Raw genomic sequence first — 15,611 nt, 5'->3', positions numbered from 1 at the left:
GCCCTGGCCCAATGGCCTCACTGCGGCTGCGTGAATGAGGCTCCTCCCACGGCCAGCTCCTGCTCCCCCACCCCGACCAGACCCGACACCCGCCCCCACCCCCCGGCCCCGACCCGACACCCGCTCTCCCCACCCCCCGACCCGCGGCCCGCTTCCCCCCCGACCCGACACCCGCTCCCCCCCCCGACCCGACACCCACTCCCCGCCGACTCGACACCCGCTCCGCTCCCCACCCCCCCCCGACCCGACACCCGCTCTGCTTCCCCCCGTGACCCGACACCCGCTCCCCCGACCCGACACCCGCTCCTGTTCCCCGACCCCCCCCCCCTCTCTCTCTCTCTCTCTCTCTCCCTCCCTCTCTCGCTCAGCGGCACGAACAGCTGCACAATTCTCCCTGGCTGAAGCACTTTCACACAGGTAGGAAGATGGTTTATTTAATCTTTACTTGGCTTATAAATGTTTATTCAGGTTGGATTTATTTGTATAATATTTGTAGAAGTATAAATAAGGATTTATTGTCGAATTTAATGAGTTCCCTTCCCCCCCACCTCGTTCTGGACGCCTAATTTGTAACCTGCGCCTGATTTTTTAATGTGTAGAGCAGGTTTTTTCAGTTCTACAAAAATCTTCACTGGCTCCATTCTACTTTAGTTTGGAGTACATTTTCACTGTGGAAACTTTCAAATCAGGCGTCAGTGGCCGGACACGCCCCCTTTTGAAGAAACAATTCTGTTCTAAACTAGAACTGTTCTACCTGACTAGAACTGCAGAAAAAAAAATGTGGAGAATTGCGATTTCTAAAATAGTCCGTTCTCCACCAGTTGCTCCTAAAAATCAGGCGCGAATCATGTGGAAACTTGGGCCCCCTATTTCTTATGTTCTTATGTTCTAACACTTAGATTTAAATAAGACCTTTAACATAGAAAAAATGACCGATGGCATTCCTTACAGAAGTGTAAGGGAAAAAAAGGATGCCAAGCCAAACAATATATTAGGAAAGATGACTAAAAGTTGAGTCAAAGAGGTGGGTTTGAAGGAGAACTTTAAAGGAGATGAAAGAGTTTAGTGAAGAACTTCCAGAGCTGTGCACTTGGACAACTTAAGGCATGGCTGCGAATGGGTGTGATGGGAAGGAGAGATGCACAAGAGGACAGAGGAATGGAAGGTTTGGAGATATGTAGAAATGAAGGAGAATCAATGTCATGAAAGGTTAAGCAGAAGTACGTGAATTTAAAATCTGAGGCAGTGGGGGACTGGGAGTCAGTGTAGGTCAGAGAGGACATGAGTGATGGATGAGCTGGACTTAATGCAGGATAGGATTCAGGCAGTAGAGATTTGGATAAACTGTTAGTTACGAGTGTGGAAGATGGAAGTTGGCTAGGTGAGCCTTCAAATACTCGAGTCTGGAGGTATGGACACATGAATGAAGTGAAATGAGTCGAGGTTGGTGTGGAGGTGGGCAATGTAATAGAGGTGGAAATCAGTGGGTCTAAAAATTGGATAGCCCCCTAAAACGGGCACGGAGATCTCAATGCGCAATTAACCCGTGCTCATTCAAAGTATCGCAGGCTGCACGCAAACTTCATGCTGCCTGCTAATTATAATGATAGTGGCGTGCAAGCCCAGCACTAAATGCACAGTTGAGTGGCTGCACGCTCAGCAGGGGACCCAAGTTTGAATGAGGCTAGCACCAATTAAAGCTAGCCTGCAGTTCTTAAAAGCCAGTTTGTATCTCTTAAAGAGAAAGTACATTCTGGCTGCAGCAGGTACCGGAAGTTTTTATAGGAGTGAAGATGTGTGAAGATGGTGCAACATGGCAGAGAGGGCTCCCAGATATTTGGACACAGCACTCCAGGCACCGGTGCAGGAGGTGGACAGAAGAGATGTCCTATATCCACAGGGGGCCAGGATGGCTTCCAGTCAGATGCTGAGAAGGGAATGGGAGCAGATAGCAATCACTGTCAATGCAAGCAGTGTAGCTCCAAGGATCTGGATGAAGTGCAGGAAGAATTTTAATGATCTCACACGAGTGGTCAAGGTCAGTGAATTCATCTTCAAATGCCATATCCCACAAACTGCACCACAAGCCTCACACACTGCTCAATTCACCAAACCCTGAGAACTCACCTACCAACAATCTCTATCAATCACGACTCATACCTCATATTCATATGCTCCATCTCACCCTCACACACTTATCACTGCTGCAAGCCTCCCACCTACAACCCACAGCTTGCACACACTGCCAGCTACTCAACCACGACTGTCACATCAGCCAAACACATTGAACCATACTCAATGACACTCGCTTGCAGGATAAGGTGTCGCACAACCATAGGCAGCGGAAGCTAACCCGAGGGTGACAGGTGTGCCTCCATATACTGCCCCCGCTCCAGGAGACAGTGCTCAGCATAATTGGAGTGGCTGTGACTGAGGTAGTGGCCAGCAGCAGCACTGAAAGCATTGAAGATGATGGTATGCTCACATCCCACTTCCTCCTCATCCCACAATCTCTTCTGACTTCCAAGCTGCAGATGGTGTAAGCATGCTTACTCTTGCTTTCCCTCCCCCTCACCACAACCCTACCCTTGTGCTTTTCTCATTTCAAAGACCCAAGAAATTCAACCTAGCCAGGCAGTGGTGCAAGAGAAAGAGAGTAATGAAGAAGGTACACAGTCACTCGAACTGACATTTCAGCAACCTGCTCAGATACTGACAGTGTGCGGACTTGAGGGTAGCGGGATTTGCACGTGGTGAGTCACCGGGCCATGAGCGGGCTGCAGCTGGGGCAGGGGGAAAGGGCAGCGCAGGTGCCAGTCTCCCGGAGGGTTAGGTCGCACACGAGTCCTGCTGCACAGGACTCAGATGAGGACTTCAATGGGGTGGCCTACAGATGAACGCTGAGGGGTATGCACAATGAAATGCTTGGTGCATTGGTAGGCCTGCCAGAAAGCTTTAATGCAATGTCAAGGAACAAGGAGGAGTCCAACAGTAACCTTGCACAGCATTTTGTGCATATGGAGCCCATCCATTCCAGTGTGGAAAGGATAAGCAGATCCATTAGCGCACTTGTATACTCAACCACCATGCAAAAGTGCTACTAACTGATCCACAATGATATGTGTGCAGTCAATGGCACTCTGCACCATGGGGAAGTCTGCTATCCTAGTGAAGCTGCAGGCTCGCTCCGCCTGCTGCCCTTCCTTTCCTTTCATCTCCCTGGTACAGGACTGGATGGCGAACTGGGAGATGTTACAGATGTCGCTTGCGCCAGCCTGGAAGGAGCCCGACGCAACGAAGTTCAAGGCAACTCTCACCACTGTTCCCTCTATGGTGCACAGCAGCACGCGCGGGTTCTAATCCCTGAGCTCATGCGCAGTTGATTTGAAATGCTGTGCAGAGAACTGAACAGTAGCTTGGGCGGGAGAGGGTCCCAATACACAATGGCCTCGTTTGTGGCCTCAGAGCAGATCCCAATTGGAGCTCATGCAGTGTGTGTTCCGATGATTGATGGGTTGTAAGGGCTTGGTTTTCTCCCTTGATCTTTGACCTTTCAGCTCGACAGCGGGAGAATCCCCCGCGCTCTGATTATTTGCCTTCTGTGGCTGCGCACGGTATATCGGAGCTGTGCATGCGCAGTGCCCACGCTTTTGTTGGCTCCATGCAGAGGTCAGGGGGTCTGTTGATGGCCGATAGGTGGGGGAGAAGATCGAAGATTGAAGATCGAAAGGGAAGAGAGGGGGAATCGGAGGAGGGAGGGAGGGAGGGAGGGAGAGAGAGAGAGACAGAGAGACTAGGGAGAGAGGGAGACTTGGGAGAAAGACTGAGGGAAGAGAGTCGGCAGAGAGAGGGAGACGGGGGAGAGAGAGAGACGGGGGTGGGGGGAGAGGGAGAAGGGGGAGAGAGAGAGAGAGGAGGTTGGGGAGAGAAAGAGAGAGGGAGACTGGGGGAGAGACAGAGACTGGGAGAGAGCAAGCGAGAAAGACGGGGGACAGCGCGAGACTGTGAATAAGTGCTGCATTTCTGACATGGCATTTGGGGGGTTGTTTATTAATGGAAGTGATTGAAGTTGGAAATACGGATACCCATTTTGTTCAATTTTATTAATATTGTGGACCATATAACTATAGCATATTTGTTGGTTGTCTGTGGTTAATATTCTAATTACTTATGTGGACGTACAGCATGTCAGCGCCATAGGAAAGCCGCTGCTCCTGCTGATTGTGCCGCCATTGCTATAGTGACATGAGGGACAGGCCAATATGTTGAAAACTTTAAAATTAATACAAATTGCACAACTAGATATGCCTCTTTCAGCTTACCTTGGGCTTTTTGGATTGTTTATCGATGCATAACCATGTAACTGAGTGACATTTCTGAAGTGCTAATGCATTATTATGCAATTCTGTTATATCCCAGTCATTTCTGACAAGTATTTTTTTTAATAGTTTTGATACGACGCTAAAAGCTTTTAATTAATTCTACTGTGAACAAACTTGCAGAATTAGTATGTAAATGACAAATGAATTTCAACATAGATAAGTGTGAGGTGGTGCATTTTGGTTGGAGGAATAAGGAGGCTACCTACTCCTTGGAAAATAAGAGTCTAAATGGAGTAGAGGTACAAATCATAGAAATTTACAGCATGGAAGGACGTCATTTTGGCCCATCGTGTTTGCGCCGGCCGACTAAGAGCTATCCAGCGTACTCCCACTTTCCAGCTCTTGGTCTGTAGCCCTGTAGGTTTCGGCACTTTAAGTGCACATCCAAGTATCTTTTAAATGTGGTGAGGGTTTCTGTCTCTACCACCCTTTCAGGCAGTGAGTTCCAAATCCCTACCAAATTTCTGGGTGAAAAAATGTCCCCTTCATTCGGCTTGTACAGGTCCCACCTCCCCAGAAACGGTCCTAATGCCTCAGGAATCTAAAGCCCTCCCGCCTGCACCATCTCTCCAGCCACGTATTCATCTTCTCTATCCTCCTATTTCTGTACTCACTAGCACGTGGCACCAGCAGTATTCCAGAGATTACCACCTGAGGTTCTGCGTTTTAATCTCTCTCCTAGCTCCCTAAACTCTGCCTGCAGGACATACCTCTTTCTACCTATGTCATTGGTACCGATATGGACCACGATCTCTCCCCACAGAGAAGTCTTGCAGCCGTTCAGTGACATCCCTGACCCTGGCACCAGGGAGGCAACATACCATCCTGGAGTCATGTCTGCAGCCACAGAAACGCCTGTCAGCTCCCCGACTATTGAATCCCGGACCACTATTGCTCTTCCATTCTTCTTCTTTCCCCCCAGTGTAGCTGAGCCACCTGTGGTGCCATGGACTTGGCTCTGGCTGCACTCCAGAACCACCGTCGCCCCCAATAGCACTCAGAACAGAATACTGGTTGGAGAGCCAGATGTACTAGGGAGACTTCTGCACTACCTGCCTAGTACTCCTCCTCTGTCTGGTGGTCACCCACTTCCTCACTGCCTGCACATTCTGAAGCAGCGGGGTGACCACCTCCTGAAACATGCTATCCATGAAATTCTCTGTCTTGCGGATGCACTGCAGTGACGCGGAGCTCGAGTTGCTGCAGCTGGAGACACCTCCTGCACACGTGGTCGTCCAGGACTTCCCACATGCCACAGGATGTGCAATCCACGGGACTGAGTTGTCCTGCCATGCCTCCAGTTAATAGACTCGGAACTATTGAGCAGAAATAAACTCTAAAACTTAGCAAAACACACCCAGCAGCTACTCAGCAATCAGCCGATTTAATTAATGAGGTTTTTTAGATTAGAAATATCACATATCTATGTTTACTTTTCAAATTGATTTTAATCTTCCTCCTCTTCTCTGAATCCCACTCTTTCCATATTTCCAAATAAACCACTCTGTTTAAGACCTCTCTGTGCAGACCACTCCCAAAAGGACACAGATTCACAAATCATTAAAAGTCGCAATGCAGGTTAAAAAAGCAATACCATGGGGTTCATTTCTAAAGGAACAGAATTCAAAAGCAGAGAAGTTATGTTAAACTGTATAGAACCATGTCTGATTGTCACATGATTTGAGACGGTGAAGTGGCAATATGGCATTACTGTATATATGCTTTTCAGTGGTTACTATTGTTTTAAAAGTTGTTTTAAATTTGCTCATGAACGTAACGGTCACGCTCAAAGGAGTTTGTGGTCTGCTCAGCACAAAAACAAAATTAGAGGGACAATTGACTATCTCCTGCTGCCACTGGCAATGCCGTTCTCGCCCTGGACTGTGGCTGCAGGTCTAACTACAGCAGGTGGCAGATATCGGTGACTTCTACTTTGTAAAACGGAGATGCTGCATACACTGTTCCTTGCTGAGGTTGAGGTAGGAGAATTGCTCCCTGAAGACCCTAGTGGATGGAGAAAGCACAGGAGATACAGCAGCTGGCCAACAGCCACGATGTGTGAGGATTCTTCACCGTAGTCAAGGCCACATACGGACCAAACTCCCAAGGCCCCACCTCACTCCTGGCCAAGAACAGGGAAACACTCATCAAGGACACTGAGGCAGTCAGGGCCCGCTGGAAGGAACACTTCGAAGATCTCCTCAACCAAGACTCTGCCTTTGACTCGAGTGTTCTCGACTCCATTCCGCAGCATGCTACCCGCCACCACCTTAGTGACTCTGCTTGATTGAATTATGCTTTTCCAAATGTCCCGCTACTGCTTCCTAATAATGGACTGCAGCATTTTCCCGACGATAGATGTTAAGCTAACTGGTCTATAGTTTCCTGCTTTTTGTCTGCCTTTTTAAAATAGGAGCGTTACATTTGCGGTTTTCCAATCCGCTGGGACTGCCCCAAAATCCAGGGAATTTTGGTAAATTACAACCAATGCATCCGCTATTTCCGCAGCCACTTCTTTTAAGACCCTAGAATGTAAGCCATCAAGTCCAGGGGATTTGTCCGCCTTTTTGTCCCATTATTTTACCGAGTACTACTTCTTTAGTGATAGTGATTGTATTTAGTTCCTCCTTCCCTATAGCCCCTTGATTATCCACTATTGGGATGTTTTTAGTGTCTTCTACCGATACAAAATATTTGTTCAGTATCTCTGCCATTTCCATTATTAATTCCCAAGTCTCATCCTCTACGGGACCAACATTTACTTTAGTCACTCTTTTCCTTTTTATGTACCTGTGGAAACTCTTGCTATCTGTTTTTATATTTTGTGCTAGTTTACTTTCACAATCTATCTTCCCCCTCTCTATCATTTTTTTAGTCGTTCTTTGCTGGCTTTTAAAAGTTTCCCAATCCTCTGGCCTCGCACTAGTCTTGGCCACATTGTATGTCCTTGTTTTCAATTTGATACCATCTCTTATTTCCTTGTTTTTCTCCTCAATCTCATGCCTATCTCCTCAGCCACCAATTGCACTAACTCAATATCTGTCTCTTTTTATCTGGTTGATATTTTTAGATATTGTTTAGATGTTAGATGAGGACAGAATTGGGCTGAGCTGATAATACAAAGATGAGTGGGAGAGCAAATTGTGAGGACACAAGAAATCTACAAAGGGATATAGACAGGTTAAGGGAGTGGGCAAAAATTTGACAGATAGAATATAATGAGGGAAAATGTGAGTTTATTCACTTTGGCAGAAAAAATAAAAAAGCAAATTATAATTTAAATGGAAAAAAATTGCAAAGTGCTGCAGTACAGAGGGACCTGGGGGTCCATGTGCATGAAACACAAACCGTTAGTATGCAGGAAGGCAAATGGAATGTTGGCCTTTATTGCAAGGTGGAAGGAGTATAAAAGCAGGGAAGTCCTGCTACAAATGTACAGGGTATTGTTGAGACCACACCAACAGTACTGCGTACAGTTTTGGTCTCCTTATTTAAGGAGGGATATACTTGCACTGGATGCAGTTCAGAGAAGGTTCACTAGGTTGATTCCTGAGATGAAGGGGTTGACTTATGAAGGAAGGCTGAGCCTATACTCATTGGAGTTTAGAAGAATGAGAGGTGATCTTATTGAAACATATAAGATACTGAGGGGGCTTGACACGATAGATGCAGAGGTGTTATTTCCACTCATAGGGGAAACTAAAACAAGGGGACATCGTCTCAGAATAAGGGGACCGACCAATTAAAAATTAGACGAGGAGGAATTTCTTCTCTGAGGTTTGTAAATCTATGGAATTCTGTGCCCCAGAACTGTGGAGGCTGGGTCACTTAATATATTTAAGGCATAGACAGACAGATTTTTGAGCGATAAGGGAATAAAGGGTTATGGGGAGCAGGCAGGGAAGTGGAACTGAGTCCACGATCAGATCAGCCATGATCTTATTAAATGACGGAGCAGACTCGAGGGACCAGGTGGCCTATTCCTGCTCCTACTTCTTATGAAAGGGCAATCCAGTTGGAAATGCTGAAATTGGAAGCATCAGAAGCAGGAGAGAAGAGGATAGAAAGCCAGATGAACGGTGAATCGCAGGAGAAATGCACCGATGCTATTCGAAGCTGAAAGAGAAACTGCACCACCGTGTTCTCAAATTGATAGAGAAGCACACATCAGCAGCAAGTTGAGTAAGTGGGGTCACAGAACTTGAGGCCAACCATTTTATTCAATCAAATCTTGATCCAAATTTTAAACAAGGAAATAGCATTAATAGATTCGTCTAGGCATTCAAATTGTTGGCCAGTTACAAGTGAGGCAAAAATAAAATGCATGCGAATATCTTTATCACAGATCTGAAATACTCTGGTGCAAGAATTTTTTTCTGTACCACTCAGGACTACCTTGTGGTTTCCATGCTCTTATAGTTAAGTATCTTTCTTTCTCTGGTCACAGGCTTTAGTACGCACTCTCGTTTATCCGGATACGAATGTAACGGAAAACCCGCCGTAATGGAATTTAAGATAGCTGTCACACACGTGAATATCTCGCTCACTTCAACTATCGCAAACGTGAACAGGTTGCTCAATTACACATAAATTGACGCAGGCGTGGACTTCTTCCTCACTTTTCAACTGCCACGCGCATTGAAAGCAGTTCAAGCAGTCGGGTGTACAACTTAAAATGTCTTGTGACAGCACCAAAAGGAAACGAAAATTATTGAGCATTCAGCAGAAATTATTATAAAGAAGTCTGAAGCTGGCAGAAGTGTGCGTACTTTGATGGACGAATATGAAGTTGGATCATCAACAATTTACGATATCAAGAAGTAAAAGAAAGATTTAGAAAGTTTCACCGATACTTATGAATCTTCCGTCAAGGCAATGTCCGTGGTTCGCATTAGTTGGGCCTGAGGGAGAGGAGGGTTTATTTTTTTAAAGTTTCGATTGGCTGGAGTGGCTGTCAGTCAGTGAGTGTGTTCAGCAATTGGCCAGAGTGGCTATCAGTCAGTGAGTATGTTTCAGCGATTGGCTGGAGCGGCTGTCAGTCAGTGCGTGTGTGCGCAGGTGCTGAGGGAGCCGCCCACAGGCTGCCAGCATGCACGCACACACACAGGAGCCCGTGCACTGTCGACAGGTAAGCGTGACCTCCTGTGGTTCAGAAAATTCTCTGTTCCGGCACCGGTCAGGTCCCGAACCAGAGAGGTCCAACCTGTATTATGTCCAACTCTATGCACTGCATTTTGGAAGGATGTAAAGGCCTTAGAGAGGGTGCAGAAAAGATTTACAAGAATGATTCCAGGAATGAGAGATTTCAGTTATGTGGATAGACTGAAGAAGCTGGGGTTGTTCCCCTTAGAGCAGAGAAGGTTGAGAGGAGATTGGATAGAGGTATTCAAAATCATAAGGGTTCTAGACAGAGTAAATAGAGAGAAACTGTTCCCATTGGCGGAAGGGTCAAGAATCAGAGGATACAGATTTCAGGTGATTGGCAGACAAACCAAAGGCAACAGGAGGAAAGACTTTTTTACACCTTGAGTGGTTAGGATCTGGAATGTACTGGCTGAAAGGGTGGTGGAGGCAGATTATATTGTGGCTTTAAAAAGGGAATTGGGTAAGTACCTGAAGGAAGAAAATTTGTAGGGTTACGGGGAAAGGGCGGGGGAGTGGGACTCGCTGAAGTGCTCTTGCAAAGAGCTGGCACATGTTCAATGAGCCGAATGTCATCCTTCTGTCCTGTAACTATTCTATGATCAATACCTCCTCTGACTTGTATTCTATTATTTTGGCTATGTAGTTCAACAATTGGCTTTGTTAATTACTAATCTGCATTATTTAGACATGTTTAGTATTGCCTTCCAATTGGTGTTGGGTCTCTTTCAGCTGCAGTCTTAGCCATTTCAACACAGTTCATGGAATACGCCTATCACTTTACACTGTCAGCATTCAATTTCATCTTCCATTGCTCTGCCCACTTACATGTCCAACTCATTCTGAGCTGGCACTTCCGATTTCACTCCCCTCCTTGTTTGCTATCATTTACAAATTTTACCACTTTGCATTGAGCTTCTGAATCTAGGTTATGTGTGTAAATTAGAAACAGCAGTGTTTCCAGTACCAAGCCCTGATATAGCCCACTCAGTATTTCCCCTCACTCTAACTTAAGTCCTGTAATGAGTTCTCATTGTGGCCTACCCCTCAAGCAGTTTCTTGCCATTCCCAAGGTTCATCTTAACACATTAGTATTGCATAGAAGTTAAAGACAAAATGCATCTCTCAGAAGCCAGACATATCTTAGACCTTTCCTAACCTTAATTTTTCCATTTATACAACACATAGTGCATAATTTAAATTTATGCCTTTACCTACCTATATATTGTGACAATATCAAGGAATTGGTCAAACATGCTTTAGTGTGATACACTTCTTATGTGACATCTCAGATTAGTTCCACCATTATTGACAGACTTGCAAATACTCCAGGGTCAAAATTCTTTTTCTGGATGCCACCATTACATGCTTTACTGAAATGCTAACAACTTCCTTGCAGGAGATGAAATCGTCAAATAGTTGAACATTGTAGCATTTACCCAATCTGGTCTGTCACTCTGATCAGCGTGTCCTGGGTTTGATTCAAGTGGGGGCACAGAGTAATCCTTTACAGGCGTTGTAAACTCCACAGGTCCTGTTCCTGGCAGAGGTAGCTTTAATAAGGGATAACTATGATAAATCGAAACAAAAAACAGTTAAGTACAAACATCCCAGGAGTGTAGTGTAAAATGCTTTCCAATTTTTTTTCCCCATCATCTTTATAACTATTAACAAAAAACTAACTGACCTAGTACAGGGGAACCCTGATTAACATATGTTTCTCAGGAAATGCTACAGTAATTTCTATTAATTTGCTGGGAAGCTTCAAGTACTACAAAGGCAAGACATTCACAGGGTTGTCAACACAATACTTGACAGTTTCCAAGACCTGACTCCTATGGCACAATCTCAAGACTTCCACTTGTACACTGCATGAGAATTGTAAATGTTGGAAACCCTGCATATCACTACAATTTTCTTAGACTGATTAGTGATGTTGAGATGCAGTTACAAATGAAGTTGCATTTCTGACCTAACAACAGTAATCTAACTTAAATACTAGCCATTCTTGTGAAGTTACGCTTGACACAATAAATTATTTTTCCAAGTGCAAGGATATTGTAAAATGCAAGGATTTTTTGCCCCTCAGATTTTGACAAACAATAGTACTTTTTCACTTTAATCAAAACTACATTGCTGAGGTTTCTCTTCATCCACTTTTGCACACACTTAGGGGCCGAAATTGCGTATCGCCCCGATTGGGGGTGGTAACCTTTCTGAGGTCGAACAGAAGAAAAATTGGGCTTACCGGCCCTGACAGGAAGTGAGTGCAATGTTGCGCGCTCCACTTCCTCTTGGGGCAGGCTCTGGGGCGCTACGCAGCCAACGTCGGAGCGCAATACTGCCTCACCACGTAGCGCTGCCGCATTCTATGGGCCCTCTCCTTCCCTTAAAGGGAGGAAAGCTGCGAGCTCTTGATGGGCCTCCAGTAGGCCACTGGGGATCCATGGTGCTGTGGCCGTAGCCCGGCACCGAAATGGACTGGTGGGCTGCACAGACCCCGTAAAATCGGCAAAGAAAGGCCCGACCAGTGTCGGTAAAAAAAAAGTGCCGCGCATTAGCGTGCACCTCCCCTTTAAGTTTCACCCCGCGAGCGAAGTGCAGCCTGGTATATGATCCACGAGGCTGGTGCTGACATTGCCCGTAGGAGCCTCATGGGACGCAGCGCAATTTCTACCACAGTGCGGAAATGGGTCGCTGCGTGAAGAAAAGGGGTCACCGCGCAAGCCGATGATGTCATCAGTGGTGGCGCCGCAGCCCGAGTTGCTGCCGGTTTTGCGCCTCTGCTAACTCCCGCACATTTTCGCGGAAGTTCATAGCGCACCCCCCCCTCACCGGGCAAAAACACTTTCGTGCACCCAGAGGCCTTAACAGCAGGCGCACAGCAGGGGAATTCTTCCCCACTTAGTATTCAGTACCCAATCCAAAGTCACAATTGTGTTATCTACCAAAGATACATTCACTTGGGTACAGATGTGAATCATACCAATAGCAAACTTGCAAACTTAATATGTAAGTAAAATTAAGGATATATCCTATATTGAAGAACAAGGACATTTCACTTCTAATTCATGTGTGACAACTTCCTTGTGTGATTCATCACCTCAAATTTTTCCACTACCCTCCTCGACAGCTGTACTTCACCCAAATGTTATACAGCTGAATGCTCTCTGGAGAGACAACCCAAGTCGGAACGTCAAATCTATGGATCTCAATCCGACATAACTAGGAGTATTGTATGCAATCTGCAAAGAAACTGAAGCAGAGTAGAGGTCTGTTGAGAACATGAAAGCGAAAAGATAAAATAAAAACACATTACTGCACAAAAAAAGTTTCTCCTCCTTCCCAGTAAAATAACTACTGGGCAACAACAACATGCATTTATATGGTGCTGTAACATAGTAAAACGACCCAAGGACCTTCACAGGTAATTCATCATACAAAATTTAACACCGAGCCACATAAAGAGATATTAGGGCAGATAACTAAACGTTTAGTCAAAGAGGTAGGTTTTAAAGAGCGTCTTAAAGGAGGAGAGAATGGTATTGAGGTGGAGTGGATTAGGGAGCGAAATCCAGAGCTTAAGGCATCGGCAGCTGAAGGCATGGCCGCCAATTGTAGAATGGTTAAAATCAGGGATGCGCTAGAGATCTTGGAGGGTTTTGGGGCTGGAGGAAGTTACAGCGAGAGAGGCGAGGCCATGAAGGGATTTGAAAACAAAAAATTAGGATTTTAAAACTGAGGCTGTCGTCGGACTGGGAGCCAGCGTGGGTCAGTGAGCACAAGGGTGATGGATGAACGGGACTTGGGGCGAGTTTGGACGGGTAGCAGAGTTTTGGATGAGCTCAATTATATGTAGGGTGGCAGCTGGGAGACTCACCAGGAGAACGTTGGAATAGTCAAGTTTAGAGGTAAAAAAATGATATGGATGAGGGTTTCAGCAGCAGATGAGCTGAGGCAGGGGCAGAGTCGGGCGATGTTACGGAGGTAGAAGTAGGTGGTTTTTGTGATGGAGTGGATATGTGGTTGGAAGCTCATCTTGGGGCCAAACACGACACCAAAGTTGCAAACTATCATCCTGGTTCGAAGTGAAAATGTTAGTAACACAGAGGTAGGAAACATAACACAATTTGTACTTCAAAAAAATTGAATAGAAGAGAGGATAGCAGAAGGCAGGGAAACTGAGAAAGGGAAACAATATGTAGCAATTGTGCAAGGGTAAAATGATAAACGTGTTAGGAAAATTAATGGGAAAAGTGTTTGCCCCAAAGTTCCTTACAGAAATGCCAGGAGCTTGAGGAACAAATAAAGGACCTAAATATCTGTGATAAACAAGGAAACTATGTTTTTTTAGGAATCAGGATGTGAACTGGGTGGTTATTGTATGATTATAGATTGATCTAAAGGGATAGAAGGAAAAAGATAGAATGTGGAGTGGCTACGCAGGATAAAAATCTAATAGTAACTGAGGTGGACTGCCTGGGTTCAGGTATAGAAGCTCTGGAAACTTTGTGGATCAGATTGAATGAGAAAATTGAAAAAATATAGGGAACCAAGTCAGGCACAAGATACAATGAGAGTTTATGCTCAGTTCAGGGGAAGATCCAAGGAAGGTAAGTTTCAATGGAAGATATAAATTTGCCTCAGATCAATTGGGAAAATTATAGTGGGAATAAGAAAATTGAATTGTTATTTCTAGACATGATTATGGGCTATTACATGATTCAAATGGTTATGTAGAACGGGGAGCAATACAATTATTGCTAATATGCAATGGTCAGGGATGTTGGATACAGTTAAATTCAAAAACACCTAACTAACAGCGACCATAATGTGGTGTTCAAAGAATTTTTTTTTAAAGAAAAACTTGCATTTATATAGCACCTTTCACAACCTCAGGATACTCCGAAGCACTTTACAGCCAATGAAGTACTTTTGAAATATAGTCTGTTGAAATGTAGGAAATACGATAGCCATTTTGCGCACAGCAAGCTCCCTCAAATAGCAATGAGATAAATGATCAATCTGTTGTAATGATGTTGCGCGAGGGATAAATCCTCATCTCTTCTTCAAAATAGTGATATGGATATTTTACATCCATCTGAGGGGTAGATGGGGCCTCGATTTAACATCTCATTCACCTCCAAGTGCAGCATTCCTTCAGTCAGCCTTGATCACGTGCTCAAGTCTCTGGAGTGGGACTTGGACCCACAACCTTCTGACTCAGAGGCAAGAGTGCTAACAACTAAGCCACGGCTGACACCTTGACAATTGAAAAAGGAAGTGCAAGTATGACATTTTAATTTGTGGAAGGCAGACTTTGAAGGGTTGAGAAAGCAGCAAAGAATGAAAGTATGGTATGTGCAGTAACATAGAAAATAGGTGCAGGAGTAGGCCATTCGGCCCTTCGAGCCTGCACCGCCATTCAATGAGTTCATGGCTGAGGTACAGAGGGTAAGTGGAATGTACTGAGACATAATTAGGAGGCTGCAGACAAATAAAATCCATCAGTTTAAAAACCGCAGTAGAGGAGGGAAGAAACAAATGTGGCCAACAAAGGAAGCAATGTGGTAGAAAATAGATTTAACATGTCTTACATTAAATACATGGCTGAAGATATGATCAATGATTGGAATGAGAAGATAAAATTAAAGTTGAGAAATTGATTAGGAGAGCAGATTTAGAAAAAGAGATCAGGGCTGCAACAAATATAAAGAAGAATGTGTAAGGTTTCTATAAGTATAGGTGTGATTAAAAAATGACCAAGGAATGGCATAATGTGTTTAATAATTTATTTGTGTCAGTGTTTACAAATCAATGAGGATAAAGGGACATAGATTGAAGCTTAGACATTAAAGGGTGAATGGTAGTTAAGATGTAGAGGATGATAAATGCAGAATAGTCTGCCCAGAGAAGCAGTTGTAATGTATGCACCTGTGAGTATGCTCACAGGTTTGTTAATGTCTAAAGTTTAATTTGTTTAAGTTGTCGATTTTAGTGCCCCCCCCCCCCTTTTAGCTAGGGGGCACTTGTGTAATTTGTGTTTTAGTGCCCTCAAAAAAAAAACACAAAAAAAAGGGGCAATTG

At 44.9% G+C, this 15,611-nt stretch overlaps 1 protein-coding gene across 1 annotated transcript in view; it reads right to left on the bottom strand.

Annotated features, from left to right (window-relative positions):
• Nucleotides 1–15,611, bottom strand: part of scap (SREBF chaperone) — a 261,047-nt gene that overhangs the window by 137,617 nt on the left and 107,819 nt on the right. The window contains exon 3 of the mRNA XM_070895010.1: nt 10,964–11,093. Coding sequence (XP_070751111.1) covers nt 10,964–11,093 — 130 coding nt within the window. The remainder of the gene's footprint in view (nt 1–10,963; nt 11,094–15,611) is intronic.

Source organism: Pristiophorus japonicus, chromosome 1 (genome assembly GCF_044704955.1).
Source record: "Pristiophorus japonicus isolate sPriJap1 chromosome 1, sPriJap1.hap1, whole genome shotgun sequence".
Taxonomy (NCBI): Eukaryota; Metazoa; Chordata; class Chondrichthyes; family Pristiophoridae; genus Pristiophorus; species Pristiophorus japonicus.
This window is presented reverse-complemented; position numbering and strand designations above follow the sequence as displayed.